Here is an 18,862-nt window from a genome sequence, read left to right on the forward strand (position 1 = left end):
GCGATGTGTAAATAGTGCCCCAATTTCAAACATGAGAAAAGAGTAGATGCCAGAAACCACAGCCTTACAAGCCTGACATGACCTTTGGAAAAATCTTGTTCCAAACAGATGAAGTAAAAAAGCATTCAGAGGAAAATGTGATGTTCACTAGGCATCATCGTGGATTCACTAAAACATTGTCTCTATTAGAGATTGTCAAACTTTGCTGCATATTAGAATCATCTGGGGAGCTTTAAAAAATCCAGATGCCCAACTCCACCCAAGGGGACACAGGCACCAGTTTTTGAAGCCCCCAGAGATTCTGATTTAATAAGGTGCTGTCTGATCAATGGGAGTTTTCAAAGCTCCCCAGGTGATAACTAAAATGCAACAAAGTTTGATAACCATTTTTGTCTATATAATAATTATTGCAAGTTGCTTAACTTCCTTGTACTTTCTGTCAATTCTAGGTAATTTTAAAGGTCTCTCCCACCTTTACACATCTATGATTTTGTTATTAAAAATCATTCCAAACTGATTTCCTTCCTTTCTTCCTCTCTCCCTGCCTTCCCACCCTCCCTTGTCCTTCTCTTCCTCCTCCTCTTCTTTTTCTTCTTCTGATCTGAGATAGCTTGGAATGTCAAGGTGTCAAAGTACATATCTTAATTTCATTAAAATATTTAGCAAAATTTCCAAGGACCACCCTGGCTGGTTTGGCTCAGTGGTTGGAGTGTTGGCCCATGGATCAAAGGGTCCCTGGTTTGATTCCCAGTCAAGGGCACGTACCTTGTTTGCAGGTTCCCGGCCCCTGTAGGGGTGCGTGCGGGAGGCAACCAGTCCATGTGTCTCTCTCACATCTCTCTCTTCTCTTCTCTTCTCTTCTCTTCTCTTCTCTTCTCTTCTCTTCTCTTCTCTTCTCTTCTCTTCTCTTCTCTTCTCTTCTCTCTCTCTCTCTCTCCATCTCCCTTTCTCCCTCTCTCCTTCCCGTGTCCCTCTCTTTCCACTCTCTAAAAATCAATGGGAAAAAATGTCTTCTGGTGAGGATTAAAAAAAAATTTCCAAGAACCTCTCATAAATACATAAGTTGATAGGTATGATGGATAAATGTACCACCTAAGTGCACAAATATGAGTATGTGAATGTAATGGACCTGCGGTAACCTTGGAAAATGTTTTGGAGTGGAATGTCACAAGGGTTGTTGTGCTCTTGGAGCTGACCTTGTTAACATTTACCAAAGATATAGCCCGAGCCGGTTTTGCTCAGTAAAGTGTTAGTCTGCAGACCGAAAGGTCCCGGGTTTGATTCCATTCAAGGGAATCATATGTTGGTTGCAAACTCAATCCTCCGGCCCTGGTTGGGGCATGTGCAGGAGACTACCAGTCTATGTGTCTCTCTCACATTGATGCTTCTCTCTCTCTCTGCCTCTTCCCCTCCCTTCCATTCTCTCTAAAAAAAAATCAATGGAAAAAATATCCTCAGGTGAAGATGAACAACAATAACAAAAGATATAAAAGAAATCCCTATTGATTTGTAAATAATACCAAATTTAAGAGGGTTAATTGATTCAACATGTAAAAGAATCAGGCCTAGTTCTGATTAGAATATTTTGCTCATTTTTATATTTTCCCTTTTCTTCAGTTGAGTTGAAATTCTGAAGCTTTTAGTGTAGTGCTAGTGGAAAAATAAACATGCCTATAGGGTCCCTAGTCAGTTCTCTTTGTTTCTATCAAGAAATGCAAATATATTAGATCAGGTTGGTTTGGAGAATCAAAAAATAAAGGAAATGTAGCAGCTAAAAAAATAATGATTTTCCTCCCACTTTCTAGGTTCTTCTACATGGGCTAATAATCAAATCAACAGAAGAAAATTAAATTTTAATACATGCTCACGGGGGATTCACATAAGCACGGAAATTCCAAAGACAGTGAAGTAAAATTGGGTATATAGGTCATTTTTAAACAAAGAAGAAAGAGGGGGCCTGAGATTTCAAAGGGAGTAGGCAATTTACAGGTAGTTGAGGAAGAGAGGAACATAGTTTTGCTGGGCAACCCAGAAACAATGAGACACAGGGTGGTCTAGTGAACAGGCACCTGCTTGGAGTCCTCCTGTCTAGTACTAAGGTTCTCATCCTGAAGCCGTTTTTTTTTTTTTTTTTTTCTTATCTGAATCTCTTAAGCAGGAAAGGGGGAAGGTCAAAGCTTCTTTCTGAGTCTTTTGTTTCTCTTAATATCCCTGCTTAAAGATCGCTGTCACCAAAAGCAAAACTTTTGCCCCCCTTCAGAAATATCACCCCCCAAAAAAGCAATGAGGAAAGGAATTTTGTCAGAAATTCCCAGGGAGTGATTGTGGAAAATCCCTTTAGCACTTTCATCTAACTTGTCAGAGGGGCTGGTGAGCTACCGGAAGGTTGACTTGGAAGAGTCTCAAAAACACTGGGAGAGCTTGTTTAAAAAGGGCACTTGGACAGATTCTGATGCCTTCATTGGGGGGGGGGGCGGGTAGACCTTGAACCTCCTTTTTATAAACAAGTGCTCTGACTGATTCTGCGAAATATTGTCAAAGAACTCATTTTGATTTGGATTTTGGCATTTAAATATCTTGTTTTTGTCTCATAGTCCTCCAATTTGTGTTTTTCAAAGCCCAGATAGGTTTAATTATTTGAGCTGAAAACCAAAACTGTTCAATAATGTCAGATCTTTCATATCTTATTCCCTATGTCAATTAGAAAATTGTACGCTCTTACATTGCCATTTTTTCTTTTCGTTTTTAATGTTTTATTTTCTGCAGACCTTGATCTGACTGAGACATGAGGAAAATAAAATTTATGTGTAACAGAAAAGCGACCTATAGCTGCTCCGTTGCTGCTACTGTGCTGTGGAAAATAAACCAGGATTAGATTATGTCTGGTCACTTTCCACATCACATGACAAACGGCAGTTGAGAAGAAGCATAAAATGAATCCTGCTGAGCAGTCAGTCCTTAGATACCTAGTTGTTAACATCCTTCTCCCTCCTGTGTATTCCCCATCAGGGTCTGTGACTGAAGTGTCAGCTAAGGAGTGGTTTCTCACACCTCTTCACCATCTGGAAATAAGAAGTTGAAGCTATTTTACACCATCTAGAAGACATGGGCTGTGGTAGTTCATCAATTAAAATCAGGAAATCTGCAAAAAGTGAGTGCTAGGAATGTGTCTTCCTAATGAAATTGGCACACGTGCCAATTACCCCCTTTCTCATTTATGTACATAGTTGGTTCTGGAGCTGCCTGCTCTGTGTGATTTTGCACAAGGCATCATCACTTGAACCAGAGGTTAAATATTGGGATAACATCAGAAACTACTGGTAGGAAGATGTAGCTTTGAATTTCTGATGTACCATAAAGTATTATCTAAGAGAGATTTTATATTTGATTTGATTTCAGTTGGAAATGTACCGATATAAAATCTCAATTTAAAACTCAGTGGCAGGGAACAAGAAAGTCTCTGTAAACCTATATCTGTTTATTCAGTATGCTTATAAATAGCTATATTCATATCTATGTAACAATTGGTAACACCATTGAATCTTTATTAGGTTTTATAACTCAGTGATCAGATTATTTTTATAGCTATTCAACACAGAACTTTATGAGATTTGCCTCATGTTTTTAGAATATTCTAGGTAGAATTTGGCAAATGCTAGATCATCTGCTTCTCCAAAAGGGTGTTGTTTCTAAATAGTTGACATGCCCCCTACTATTCCCATATAATTAGAAACTTAATATTTTCTTTATTTTGTACCGAGGTTCTTTCTCATAGCTACTAGAATCTAATTGAAACTCGGGTGTCTAAGAAACATAGTCTTTACAAAGAAATTAAAATAAAAACAAGCAAGCTGGGACAATTATGTGAATAATGTGCTCTTAAATTCCATTCCGTTGTTATTTAGGTATAGATAACCTCCCCAATTTCTCTTCCACATCTTGGTTTTGGAAGTTCACTCAGTCTTAGTATGGAGAGTTTAAGATGAAGAGTTTTCCTTACTAGTTAGTGTGAGCTGTTTTCCTTTTGGTTTCAAATGCTGTGCTCTCTCCTAGTTGAATTGTGCATGTGTAGTTGGCCATCCATATCTGTGGGTTTCCCATCCACTGATTTATCCAATCCCAGATCAAAAATATTAGAAAGAAAAATATCCCCAAAAGTTCTAAAAAGCAAAACTTGAATTTGTCATGCCCTGAACACTATGCTGAATCTGCATGAATGAAGCGATGTGTAGGCAGACCCTGCTGTAGCCTATATGCAGATATAGCGTATATGCAAATACTATGCCATTTAAAAATTTTTCTTTATTGATTAGTTTATTACATATGTGTCCTTATTCCCCCATTACCCCCCCCCCCCATACTATGCCATTTTATAGAAGGGACTTGTACAAGTCCATCCACAGATTTTGGTATCTTTGGGGGTCCTGGAACTAATCCCCCACAGATTCCAAGGGACAGTTGTATTGAGATGGTCATGTAGTTTTTGTCTTTTATTCTGTGATATGGTTCACAGTAATTGAATTTTAGATGCTATACCAACTTTGCATTCCTGGGATAAATCTCACTTGATCATGGTGTATAATAATCCTTTTTATATGTTGCTGGATTTGGTTTGCTAATATTTTGCTTAGGATTTTTGCATCTATATTCATAAGAGTTACTGGTTTATGTGGTATCTTTGCCTGGTTTTGATATCAGGGTAATACTGGCCTCAAACAATGAGTTGGAAAGTGTTCCCTTTTCTTGCATTTTTTTATAAGAGTTTGTGAAAAATTTGTATTTAAATGTTTGTTAGAATTTGTCAGTGAAGCTATCTGGGTATGGGCTTTTCTTTTTATATATATACTAGCGTTCCCGTTGCAGGAAAAATCCTGCAACAGGGTTTCCTGCTGCACTCTACCCCGCCCTGCCTGCTCTCCTCCCTTGTCCCCCGCCACGCCTTCTCCGCCAGCCCCCCTGCTTTTCTCCCTTCTCCGCCAGCCCGCCCACTCTTCTTCCTTCTCCCCCAGCCCCGCCTCCGCTCCTCCCTTCTCCCCCGGCCCCGCCTTCTCCGCCAGCCAGCCTGCTTTTCCCTTCTCCCCCGGCCCCGCCTCCGCTCCTCCCTTCTCCCCCGCCCCGCCTTCTCTGCCAGCCTGCCTGCTTTTCTCCCTTCTCCCCTGGCCCCGCCTCCGCTCCTCCCTTCTCCTCCCCCTGGCTTGCTTGCTTCTCCAAATCTTTGCTCCCTTCTGCAGCTCTTGGCTTCTTTCTACGCTGTCTTGATATGCAAATTATCCGCCATCTTTGTTGGGGTAATTTGCATACTCATCCTGATTGGCTGGTGGGCGTGGCTTGGGCATAGCGAAGGTTTGGTCAATTTGCATATTTGTCTATTTTGTTCTGGGCTTTTCTTTGTGGGTAGTTTTTAATTACTTATTCTATAGTTCTATTCAGATTTTCTATTTCTTGCCATTTTCTTTAAAAATATTTTTTCACCAGGCCAGCGTGGCTCAGTGGTTGAGCATCGACCTATGAACCAGGAGGTCATGGTCACTCACCTCGGAAACCTTTTCCTGAGCACTTTCCATGTTCCAGAAATTGAGGATCGCCCCCCTCAAAGCTTTTATTTGCATAATGCTTTTTAATTTTGTTTTTAGATTTAATTCTATTGTATTTTATTTTTTCCCCATCACTATTTATAGTTGGCCAGGCCCTTTCACATACATTTGATCTTTAAAATCTGTGAAGAGTTCTCAATTTGTGGAAAAGGAAACTGAGTCTTTGAGAGGCAAAGTCATTTGCTCAAGAATACATGGCTAGTAAGTAGCAGAGCTTGCTTCCTGTTTCTCACAGTCTCTATAGTGATAAGGGTGTTTTTCCCCTCTCTTGGTCATTCAGCCCCACCACAATACTCTGCCTTTGGAATGTCAAGGCATTTTAAAAAATGTTTTTATTGATTTCAGAGAGAGGAAGGGAGAGGGAGAGAGATAGAAACATTGCTAAGAGAGAAACACCCATAGGCTGCCTCCTGCACACCCCCTACTAGGGATCCAGCCCACAACCCTGGCATGTGCCCTGACTGGGAATCGAACTATGACCTTCTGGTTCATGGGCAACACTCCAGCCAGCTGAGCCACACTAGCCAGGCTCATGGTATTTTTGAGAAAGGGTATCCTACATGTAAAATGGAGGCTATCCCCTTCTTGTGGGCTATTCACCTTCCATGTAGAGAAGTAGCATTGATTTTTATCATTATTGTTGTTATTTCACTCCCTTTGTGACATGCAACAGGGAAGAGAAAAATAATGGCTATACTTTACTGAGTGCCTACAACATTCATTATTTCTATTTCTCACCAAAATTATTGGAGGAAGATTTGGTTAGTCTCTCTTTCTAGATGAAGAAACTAAGACTTATAGAACTATCCTGAGTCATGCCATTAGTTGGTGGCTGAACCTGAATTGGAACCAGCTTTGTCAGATTCCAAAGAATATGCTACTTAAAAAAAAAATATTGCCCTAACCGGTTTGACTCAGTGGATAGAGCGTCGGCCTGAGGACTGAAGGGTCCCAGGTTCGATTCTGGTCAAGGGCATGTACCTTGGTTGCGGGCACATCCCCAGTAGGGGGTGTGCAGGAGGCAGCTGATCGATGTTTCTGACTATCCCTCTCCCTTCCTCTCTGTATAAAAATCAATAAAATATATATTTTAAAAATATTTATTGAATGTATTGGGGTAACATTGGTTAATAAAATTGAATAGGTTTTAGGTATACAGTTCTATAATACCTCATCTGTATATTGTATTGTGTGCTTACTACCCCAAGACAAGTCTCCTTTCATCATTTACCCCCCTTTTACCCTTTTCTACCTCCCCCTGTTATTGGTGAAAGTGGAGTTCTTGAGGTGCTGTAAGGAAACGGAATTTCTTGAGTCCCCCCATGGGAAGATGGGGTTTTGTGGAAAGCTTTATTGATAATGTAAAATTAAGGGGGTTCCCCTGCAAGGTCTCATCTCCATCTGTCTCACCATGGAAGAAGTCCAGCCTTCAGCAGGGCCTGAATGAAGGCCACTGGCCAGAATCTCTGCTCCATAATAAAGCACAGTCCAGCCCAGCATCTGGCTAGCTTAGCTTGTGTTCCCAGCTGCAGTCCATTGTGTGTGGGGTCCGCAAGGCCATGGGACACGTGGCTGCTTAAGAACACATGGCTATAGAGAGAGAACAGGCGAGCACACAGATGAGTGTGGTCATGGGGCAAAAGAGAGCAAGAGAAGAACAAAGCAGAGAGAACTCTTCGGGGATTTTAACCAGGAGCTTCTTCAAACTAACCAGTTAACTTTCTAACATTTCACATGCTTTTGATGGGGTCCACCCCCTAGCCAATCCATTGTTCCCCATGCTAAACTGACAGGCAAGCACCTTCCCTGAGCCACTCCAACTTCCACTGCTCATGTGCCTATTCCCCCTTCTCCCCGCAATAATCCAGTACCAGATGGGGGAAGGGAGGGGTGTTAATACCTTGGAGGAACAATGCTGTGTGAAGCTGTAGCTTCCTGACAAAGCTTCCCAGGTGACCATGTTTACAATGTCTGACTCCATTTGCCTTCTTTCCTTTATTAATATTTATTAATGTTCCGACGATAACACCCCACCCCCCTTTCCCTCTGGTAATCACCATACTGTCGTCTGTGTCTATGAGCTTTTGTTTTTATTTCTTAATCCCTTCACCTTTTTCACCCAGTCCATGCTCCTTTTGATACACTGTCCTGACTTGTAAAATTGGAATTCAACCAAAAAAAAACAGAAATTAAACATTGCAATTTCATTCTCCTGAACTTCAGTTTACACTTAAAATTTTATATTGATGGGTTTTGAATTAATAATGTTTCCTTTTGCTTTTTCTTATGGAGCACTTTGAGAACACTCTGATATATTTTCTTTTGTTTCTTTACTTGAGACCACTTAGACATGCATTTATTCATTTTCTCTAAGTGCTGAGGAGCCCACAAAGGCTATCTAGTTTTTTTAGCTTTGAAGTTTGATGTCTTAAGCTGTAACAAATGGAAAATGTCTCTAATGGAGATTGTTCTTTTAAAAAAATACTTTTTCTCTATTTTTACTTCAAATTTGGAAAATACTAAATAGCCACCACATACTTCTGTAATTCTTGGAATAACATCTAGTTAATTTAGTTGTTTAAATATCTAACAATCAAGCCATTCAGAACTGCCTGAGAGGTCCCCTCCCTCCATGCCCAGCCCCATATTTCCCAGTTGTTGAAAATTGCCCTTTGTAACTGTTTTCCTTCCCTTGCCCTGTTGTTCCCTCCAGTGACTCTCCTCTCTCCTCCTGCTAAGAGTTTGCTCCTGAAGGGATCATTCACACCAATGTCCCCTACCTCTTCCTTTATCCCATCCCATGAAAAATGATTTTGACAGGTTCTTGAATGACCTTGAAGTCCAGTGGTGCATTTTCAGTACTTATTTTGCTTGACGTCCTGGCAGTAGTTGGCATTCTTGCACACTCCCCTCTTAACATACTCAAGGCCCTTGCTTTCAGTGCCAGAATATTCTTCTGGATTTCCTTTTATGTCTCTGTTTGAACTACTTATGAGTCCTTTTAAAATATACACTGAGCGGCCAGATTATTATGATCTCTGAATGCATAATAATCTGGCCACTCAGTGTGTGTTTATATATATTAGAGGCCCGGTGCATGAATTCGTGCATGGGTGGGGTTCGGCCAGCCTGGCCAGGGGGAGGGGACATGGGCGGTTGGCCGGCCTGCCTGATGGTCAAACTCCTATTTGAGGGAACAATTTCATATTAGCCTTTTATTATATAGGATATACACTGAGTGGCCAGATTATTATGCGTTCAGAAATCATAATAATGCGGCCACTCATTGTATATATATTTTTATTGATTTCAGAGTGGAAGAAAGAAGGAGAGAGATATAGAAACATAAATGATGATGGAGAACCATTGATCAGCTGCCTCCTGCACGCCCCCCACTGGGGACTGAGCTCCCAATCGGGGCATGTGCCCTGACTGGGAATCGAACCGTGACCTCCTGGTTCATAGGTCAATGCTCAAAAACTGAGCTACACAGGCCAGGCAAGGGTGCCACTTTCTTTCAACTTTTAAATATTGGGGTTCCTCTGGATTCTTCTTGGCCCTCTTTGTCACTCTAATGCTCTCTTTGGGTGACTTTACTCCCATGGCTTTAATTAAGATCAGTATCCCAAATCTGCCAATTCTTTAGTTTCAGCCCACATTTTATACTATAATCCCTGCTTGATTGGCATCAAATGGAAATCATTTTAAACAAGTACTTTTCTTTGTAAAAGGAGATCACTTCCTTCATCTGAAATTATGATCCCTCTCAACAATTTTTACTTAATTATTCACTTTTTGATATGATAATATATGAGCCTTGAAATTTATATAGGATTGGTACTACAAACATGTTTATTGCCTGCATACAAACAAAAACACTAAGCAGTCTTTTTATTCTTTACACCAATTAAATGCATCCTCTTATTTTTCATAATTGTTATTTGCTGTGTGATTAATCTGCCTCTGCTTTAGACATTTTCGGAATGATGAGATCCTGACAGGGACTATTCAGATATCCACTCTAGAATCATGAGCCTTTAGAAGGTAGAAAGTACTGCTGAAAGAATATAAAGTCACACCTCCCCATTTAAATGCTATTTACCAGCTTCAGCCCTAACTAGACAATTCACAAAGAAGCCAGCTTTATAGTTGGAGCCTGTGATTTGTTAGGAAATCCTGTAACAGAGACGCATTTAAACTCAGTGTCAGAAAGGTCAATACCTCAGCTCCAATTGCCAGTGATTTCCCATAATCAGAATACCTTTCCTATATGATTATGGCTTTGTATTGCATTGTCTTTTTAGCAGCTTCGAAAGACAAAACTTTAATGCTGATTGTATTTAACCTTGGGTGAATGAATTTGGCACTATAAGTCAGATTAGTAATTGATAACAAAGGAGACATAAAACATAATTGCAGTCAAGACATTTAAGTTTTCCCCCACTAGGTGAGGATTAAAGTCATTATTGAATTGTTAAATAGAATATTTCCTCTAAGAAAATATTTTAATAATTTAAAATGAGAGTTATACTTGTACATAGCTAAATTTCTTACGTATTTAAGGATATGATAGTTTTTAAAAGTTGATATTTTCACAATAATGATTCTTTTAGGAAATTAGAGATTAATATGAAAGAGGTGTCACAGTTGCATGTAAACTGTTGTTCACCTGATTTTACTGATTTAGCCTATTATTTTGGTATTGTATAGATAAAACTTCATATTTTCCTGAACTGTGATTCAGCCAAAGATTAAAATTCTCATGGAAACTTGCATTAGATGGCTTTATGCAATCCAAGTGTTGTCCCATTGCCATATTGAATAAAAAAGGACCTTAAACAGGGCATTTAAAAATCCTAATCCTAGTAAATGTAGAACAAATGAGTTAAAATTTGCTATTTTGCAACCACCATAGAAATAATTGACTTAGGCAAAAATCATCAATGGATGTTTTGGAGAATAGAATATATACACAGTTCCAAAATGTTCTCTTGCAAATTATTTACTAATTATAAAGAGAAAGAAAATATCAGTACCATTAAAGGAAAGGAAAGCTAAGAACTTTTTCTAGAATAAAGAAGACTGAAGAAATGATGGATGATTATGTGTGTGTGGAGAGAGAGAGCATGCAAGAGAATGCATATGTGACAAAATATTAACAATTTTGCTATTCTTACCATTTTCCAATATGTTTGAAAATGTTTCAAAATAAAATAAAAAATCCTAATCCTGTAGTGGCTGCAACCTAGCTTTATGTCCTTTGGAGGTACTTTTGTTAGCCCTTCCTTGTTTTTGCTGTCCACCAACTTTCTCATTATTTGCAGACTCTGTGTGCCACATCTTGGCATCATCTTGAATATCTTCACTGTACACATGAATAATCTCAAACATGTTGGCATCTCAGTTCCTTGACCTCCTAAACTCTGGCAGCCCCTCCTCCACCGTACTTCAGCTGCTCACTCCCATATCCTGGCCCCTGTAGCCACTTGGATCAGTTCCACCTCTGCAATCTTTATGATTACTATACCATTCTCTTATCTCTTTTTAAAAATAGTTATTGACTCTTTTTAAAAAATATATATTTTTATTGATTTCAGAGAGGGAGAGAGAATCATCGATTTGCTGCCTCCTGCATGACCCCCACTGGGGATCAAGCCCACAACCCAGGCATATGCCCTGACTGGGCCTGGTTCATGGGTTGATGCTCAACCACTGAGCAACACTGTCTGGGCCCATTCTATGATCTCTTGATCGTCATTGAAACCTATGGGCCTTAGACCTTTCCCATGTGTCTCTGTCTTCCAGCCCCATCTTGTCTTCACTTTCTTCCTCATCCATCTTTCCCCATCTTCTATTGGGTATTTCTTGAACCAATTAACAGATAATATACAGTAATCATATTTTAGGTAATTTAAAGAAGTAATAAGTGAAATATTTATGTTCCTTGACCAATTGCTAGCAAAGTTTAGCTACAACTCCTTGATGAGAAAGTCAAGGATATTAGTGACTTGACTTGGATCTTCTAGATAATTCACATTTTTAAAATAGTCTTTAAGATTTGTCTTCTTTGTCTAGAAGCTTCTGATTTGAGTGTTTGCATTTACACATTCTATTTTGTCCTTGAATGGTTATTTTCAACTTCACTATGTGCAATAATAGGCTGCAGCTGTGGCATTAAAAAAATAGAGGGATGAATTAGAGTATTTTATAACTGGAAAACATCTTAGAGATCACAAAATCCCAAGTTCTCATTGTTCACATGAGAAATTGAGCACCAGAGAGGTAAAGTGATTTGCATCTGGTTGAGTTGGGACCAGAATGGAAGTCCCTAGTTTACAAATTCAGAAATTATTTTTATTACTCCATGTGGATGAGTTGGTGGGTGGGCTAGTATATGAGCAAATAAAAAGGTCATAGACATTACCTCTAATTCTTGTCCTTCTCTGATTAAAAGGCCAGAGGTTTTTAAGAATGATAAAACTATGATTTCTTTTGTCATTAGGGGAAAGTGTATAGTTTTGTTTAAAATGTCTGCCACTGTTTGGACACTGGGCCTCGTGGTTTACTCTCATTTACCTCTTGTTTAAGAAAAAATGCTTTCCAGGGACAAGTAGGCTGTGCTGTGTCCTTGTTCTGCAGGGATGTCACAATTTGTGGATGAGTGAGTCTCATAGAGGCCCTTGCCTTGTTTGCTGCCCACTAATCAGGCTGTGTGACCATCTCACACTTTATGCTTTTTCCAGTGAAGTTGAAAGTCTCACTGTGACAGCCCCACACTCTAGCAGCTGGCAGATGTAGAACATCTGTATACAAAAACAACAATGAAAACTGTCATCCCAGAGTTGAGCCATACCCTATTTTCAGCATGCTTTGAATAGCTGAGGAAATAGATGCTTGTCCTCCTTGTTTAAAGCCTTTTGCCACTAGACGGTTCATTCTCTTTTCAGTTCATTTGACTTCATTTTAATCAGTTTTATCACACTTGTGCCTCTCTCTCTTCTCTCTGACTGGATGTCAGACCCCTTAAAGTTACACTACATATTCCCTCATCCTGGAGGCCTCTACCAGCAGAATTTCAAAAAGCAGAGTCTTTAAATGGCTTATTCTGAATATAAGGCTTCTTGCTTAAAGAATGATGTCAAATAAACTCCTATTTAAAAAACAAAACAAACCAAACATAAGACTACCACTCTGCATGAGGAGAAACACAAGACAGAAAGTCTTAATTAAACAGTAGTTTCATTCATTTAACAAATATTTATTGAGTATCTACTATGTTCCAGGGACTGTTCCCAACAGGGATACAGTAGCTAATCCAATGAACCAAAATCCCAGCCTTTATGGAGATTGCATTCTAGTGCAGTGGTTCTCAACCTTCCTAATGCCGCGACCCTTTAATACAGTTCCTCATGTTGTGGTGACCCCCAACCATAAAATTATTTTCGTTGCTACTTCATAACTGTAATTTTGCTACTGTTAATGAATCGTAATATAAATAATGTAAATATCTGTGTTTTCCGATGGTCTTAGGCTCTACAGCAGCGGTTCTCAACCTGTGGGTCGCGACCCACAGGTTGAGAACTGCTAGCAGGGTCGCCAAAGACCATCGGAAAACACAGATATTTACATTACGATTCATAACAGTAGCAAAATTACAGTTATGAAGTAGCAACAAAAATAATTTTATGGTTGGGGGTCACCACAACATGAGGAACTGTATTAAAGTGTTGCGGCATTAGAAAGGTTGAGAACCATTGTTCTAGTGGTAGGAGACAGACAATAGCACACGAGTGAAATATATGCTATATCAGATAGTGATAAGTGCAGTGGAAAGAAAATAAGGAATTAGATAGTCAGTAGGGGAGGGGTGCTATTATAAAAAGGGTGGTCAGGAAAGGCCTCACTGAGAAGGTGACTCTTTAGCTGAGACTATGCTCTCTAAGGGAGTGAGCCCTGTGGGTCCTGATTGGCTCTTCTTGCTCCTGATTCTTGGGTTCTAAGATGGTAGCCTGTTTTGTTCACAATAGTTTGTGAAAATTTTAATGAAATATCATATCTAATTAGTAAGTCTTTGGGGGCACTAGAAATTGTTAGCCTGGAGATAGAATTATTGTCTCTTATTCCTGCCTTACTCGTTTTTTAAATTAAATCTTTATTGTTGAAAGTATTATATACGTCCCTTTTTTTCTCCCATTGACCCTTTATAGTCCCCCTCCCACCCCAGGCCTTCACCACCCTATTGTCTGTGTCCATGGGTTATGCATTTATGCATGCAAGTTCTTTGGTTGATCTCTTCCTACTCATCCACCCTCCCCCACCTTCCCTCTGAGATTCTGCAGTCTGTTCTATGCCTGCCTTACTGCTTTTTTTTTCAGTTTTTTTCAAGAAAAACGATTTTAAATATAATAATGTTACATGCAATAAACATTACTATCTCAAGAAAAATGTTACATGCAATAAACACCAATTATTCAAGAAAAATGATCTTACATATAATAATATTACATGCAATAAGCATTAATATTTCAAGAATAAAAGGATTTTAAGTATAATAATATTACCAAAACTGTACTAACATAGTATGATATCACAAAAGTTGTAGGAAATATTAAAAATCTGCAAATAACAGGGTTACTTCTATTATATTCTAGAATATTTTTCCCCTCTGGCTCTATTTTTGTTCATCAGTTTATGTTGGTCATTATATTCCACAAATGAGTGAGATCATATGATATTTATCTTTCTCCAACTCACTTATTTCCCTTAGCATGATGCTTTTAAAGTCTATTTTGTTGGATATGAGTATTGCTACTCCAGCTTTTTAAATTCTGTATGGCTAGGTTTCTCTCTCTGTTTCTTCTTCTTACAGCAATCCCTTACAGCAATCCCTTTAGCATTTCTTGTAATGCTGGGTTGGTGGAGATGAACTCCTTTAGCCTTTTTTTTGGTTTGTTTGGGAAACTCTTTAGTTGAATGTCTATTTTGAATGATAGCCTTGCTGGATATAGTAATCTTGGTCTCGGATCCTTGCTTTCCATTACCTTGAGTACTTCATGCCATTCCCTTCTGGCCTGTAGAGTTTCTGATGAGAAATCAGGTGTCAGCCTTATGGGAACTCCTTTGTAGGTAACAGTTTTCTTTTCTCTTGCTGCCTTTAAGATTCTCTCTTTGTCTTTAATTTTTGGCATTTTAATTATGATGTGTCTGGGCATGGGTCTGTTTGGGTTCTTCTTGGTTGGGGTTCTCTGTGCCTCCTGAACTTGTGTGACTTTTTCCTTTACCAGGTTAGGGAAGTTTTCTACCATTATTTCTTTTTTCTTTTTTAAAATATATTTTATTGATTTTTTTTTACAGAGAGGAAGGGAGAGGGATAGTTAGAAACATTGATGAGAGAGAAACATCGATCAGCTGCCTCCTGCACACCCCCTACTGGGGATGTGCCCGCAACCAAGGTACATGCCCTTGACCAGAATCGAACCTGGGACCCTTCAGTCCGCAGGCCAACACCTTAGCCACTGAGCCAAACTGGTTAGGGCTCTACCATTATTTCTTCAAACACCTTCTCTATTCCTTTCTCCCTTTCTGCCTCTTCTGGCACACCTATTATTATAATATTGTTACATTTCACATTGTCCCACAGCTCCCTTAAGCTGTCCTCCTGTTTTTTAATTGTTTTTTTCTTTTTAGTTCTCTAAATTGAGTGATATTTTCAGCTCTGTCTTCTAATTCCCTGATTCAATCCTTAGCTTCCCCTAATCTGCTATGTATTCCTTCTAATGTGTTCTTTATTTATGTTATATCATTCTTTATCTCAAACTGTTCTTTTTTCATAGTTACTATATCTTTTTTCATTCTGTTGACCATTTTTAACATCATTACTCTGAACTCTGTTTCAGATATATTTCTTATCTCTGCTTCATTTATCTCTTCTGGAGAATTTGCTAGTTCTTTCATTTGGGTTTTTTTTCTTTGTTTCCTCATTTTGATTGTCTGTCTGGGTTTGTGACTATGTATGAGGTAGATCCTCTACACCTCTCAATCTCTAGTGCAGAACGTGTTAAAGGCTGTTTCTGACTAATTGGATCAGGCAAAGACTCAAAGCCTCCAGAGACTGCCTCTATCTACAGACTAATAGGATTCCGATTTGAAGCCTCCAGGCAATCGTCCTCAGGTATGGCAAGAGTTTTTTCAACATGGCGGGTGAGGTTGCTTCTGCCTGAAGGCTAATTGTTACTTTTAATCTCTTAAGTGGCCTCAGGGCAAGGTGTTTTCCAATAGGGTGTGCCAACTGTCTTCCCCCCAGGCAAGGTAGATGTCTATGTGGGAAAGATGTCCTCTGCTGTGTGAGGAAATGACTCAGCCCAGGAAACTTGGGGTGTCGGCCTTCTGAGCTCTATGCCCCAAGTCCCCAGTCCTGGGTTCTGCTGTCACAGCTCCAGTTCACTTCACCCACCCACTGCCAAAGCACAAGGTGGGTGGCTCCACAGGGAATTTTTGTGTGTTGACCCTTTAAGAGGGTGCCTGAACTTTCAGCTGCCACTCCCTGGCAGACATCACCCCACTTCTTTTCACAGCTAGATGTTATGTGGCTAGCCTCCTCAGTTTGGTGCTCTGCTGGGGCGCCCAGATTCAGAATTAGATCCCAGAGTTCTCAGTGGCACACCCCCCACACAGAGCTGAGATATTTCTCCAGGACTGTAGTTGCTGTGGGTGCCGGCCAGCCCTTTCACGCCTCCACCCCTCCTACCAGTCTCTGTGCGGTCTCCACCTTTGGTCCTTGGGTATCAGGGTTCTCTCCTGTGAGTTTTCCATTGATTACTCAGGAAGCCTTTCCATATTTCAGTTGTAATTCCAGCTTGTTCCTTAGAGCATGTCCATGCAGCATCCTCCTACTCTGCTGCCATCCTGCCTTACTTTAAAAAAAAAATAATTCTAGCATTTATTGAGTGGTTCCTATATGTCAGGCAATGTACTAAGCATTTTATATTAATTAATTAATATATTACTAATACCTATATTAACACATTACTAGTATACTCTTATCTATATATATAAAACCCTAATATGCAAATAGACTAAACGGTGGAACAACCGAACAACTGGTCGCTATGACGTGCACTGACCACCAGGGGGTGTGCGCAGAACATGGCAGGTGTTGGCTGCGGAGGGATGGTGGAGCAGGTGAGCGGGGGTGCCAGCAAGGCGAGGCGCCAGTAGCTGTCATCAGGGTGAGCCTCTGGTGGTTACTGAAAATTCTTTGCTCCTGCGCGCTGCGGTCCCACCCAGCGCTTGCACCTGCTGCCAGCGCCATCCCCACTCACACCCGCTGCTGGCACTGGAGCTGCCGCTCACACCCGCTGCCAGCACCCAGCACCGGTCCCGATCACTCGGCGTCATCAGCAGGTGCAAATGGCAGCTGCCAGCCCTGATCACCCCTGAGGGCTTCTCCACCTACCCTGCTCCTGTGGGGCGATCAGGGCAGCAGCCACCGCTCACACCTGCTGCTAGTGCTGGCCCCAATCACTCCACACCATCAGTGGGTGCAAGTGGGGCCGGTGCTGTCAGCACACGGGAGCGGTGGTGGCAGGAGGGGGGCTCCTGGACCAGGGCCATGGTGGGAGGGGTTGGGTGGGGCGTGGAGGATGAGCCCACCAAAGCCTCGCAGCCCACAGTTCCTTTCAATGTGCACGAATTCATGCACTGGGCCTCTAGTGTATTATTATAACAGCCCTAGAATGGCCTTTCCCCAGGTGCTGGGGATATAGCAGTGAACAAAATAAAGTCCCTATTCTCATGTAGCTTAGCTAATAGGGGATGATAGACAATAAACACAAACATATGTCTATATGGAGTGTCAGATGGTAAAAAGTACTATGGAGAACAAGAGATCAGCCAAAGAGTATAGGAAATGTGGTGGGGAAGTGTAGGAGGGAGATATTAATTATTCTACATGCTGTCCCATTTTTTATGGCTGATTCCAAATGCCATGCTGAGCTGTATTGCAAAATGGTTATGAGACCAGGTTCTGGTATTACATACATCTGGATTTGACTCTGCATTCTTCCACTGATGACTGATGTGACCCCAAACAGGTTATTTCTGAACCTTAGTTTCCTTATCTGTAAAATGAAGATAACTTCATAGGATTGTTGAGTGGACTAATCAAATCAAATCATCCATATAAAGCACCAAGCAGTGTCTATCACCACAAAGCAAATGCTCTGAATGTATCATTCATTTTGCTCATTGACTTCCTACATGGATATCTAGCTTCTTGCAAAATACCTTGATAATGATCACCACCAAAGGAAATAATCCATTAAAAAAATAACAGCAATACACAGACACACACACACACACACACACACACACACACACACACACAGTTTGGCAATAGAGAAACCACTGGTGCCATACACAAAAAATTGGCCAGGTAACTTATTAAACCTATACTGTTGCTTCCTTCTAGAAACCAAAAATAGAAGACCTTTGCAACATATAAGGCTATTTATTATAGCTTTTATTTTTGTCTTTTTGTGCATGGAGTTAATGTGACGGGGAAGCCCTGTCACACCATGAAGCATCAGGACCAGAAGCAGATCTAAGCTGTCTAGTGAGTTTGGAACTGGACAACACAAATATTTTCTTCTATGGGCAGGGTTGGGAGTTATGGATTCAGTGCCCCACCCCTGGAGTGGGGTGTATATCTGGGCTCTACCCTTTGCCATTTTGAAGGTTTCTGCTCCAGAGGAGAGTCCTGAGCTGGCTAGAGTGCCCTGCAGTGGTGAAGTTTTAGAAGTCTGATGTTGCTATTCCATTCCTGTTCTGCCTCTCCTTACCTCTTCTCAAGAGGGTACTGGGAGAATTCTATGCCCAAGACGCAGCAGTACCTTAGTAACCGGCATTCATGCTCAGGATCAAAGTCCATTTTATCAGCCACTGCCCAAGTATTCAAAATCCAAATGTGGGACTCTAGTAAGGACCTGAGCTGGACCTACTTTTCCCATTGCCAAGGGACTAGCTCATCATGTGGGGTTTAGTCAGGACGCAGAAACCAAGAGTAGTTTGAATAGAGAGAACTGAATGTAAGCAACTGTCAGCTAGTAATCAAGTTGTTACTAGGTAACTGAAAGAGTCCCTAAAAAAGAACTTGAATGGGGGGGGGCGGTTAAGCGGGGGTGGGGGGAAGGAGACATATGTAAAATTTTAGACAATAAATAAATATAAAGAAAAAGAAAAAGAACTTGAATGTATGTGTAGGTAGCAAC

At 40.5% G+C, this 18,862-nt stretch overlaps 1 protein-coding gene across 2 annotated transcripts in view; it reads left to right on the forward strand.

Moving 5' to 3' along the window:
- PPEF1 (protein phosphatase with EF-hand domain 1) overlaps positions 1-18,862 on the forward strand; it is a 132,386-nt gene that overhangs the window by 40,556 nt on the left and 72,968 nt on the right. For both annotated transcript variants that reach the window (XM_079764511.1, XM_079764512.1), the window contains exon 8: positions 3,010-3,151. In XM_079764511.1, the coding sequence (XP_079620637.1) occupies positions 3,106-3,151 (46 nt within the window). In that variant the 5' untranslated portion in view covers positions 3,010-3,105. The remainder of the gene's footprint in view (positions 1-3,009; positions 3,152-18,862) is intronic.

This window comes from Cnephaeus nilssonii (genome assembly GCF_951640355.1).
Source record: "Cnephaeus nilssonii genome assembly, chromosome: X".
NCBI classification, from domain to species: domain Eukaryota; kingdom Metazoa; phylum Chordata; class Mammalia; order Chiroptera; family Vespertilionidae; genus Cnephaeus; species Cnephaeus nilssonii.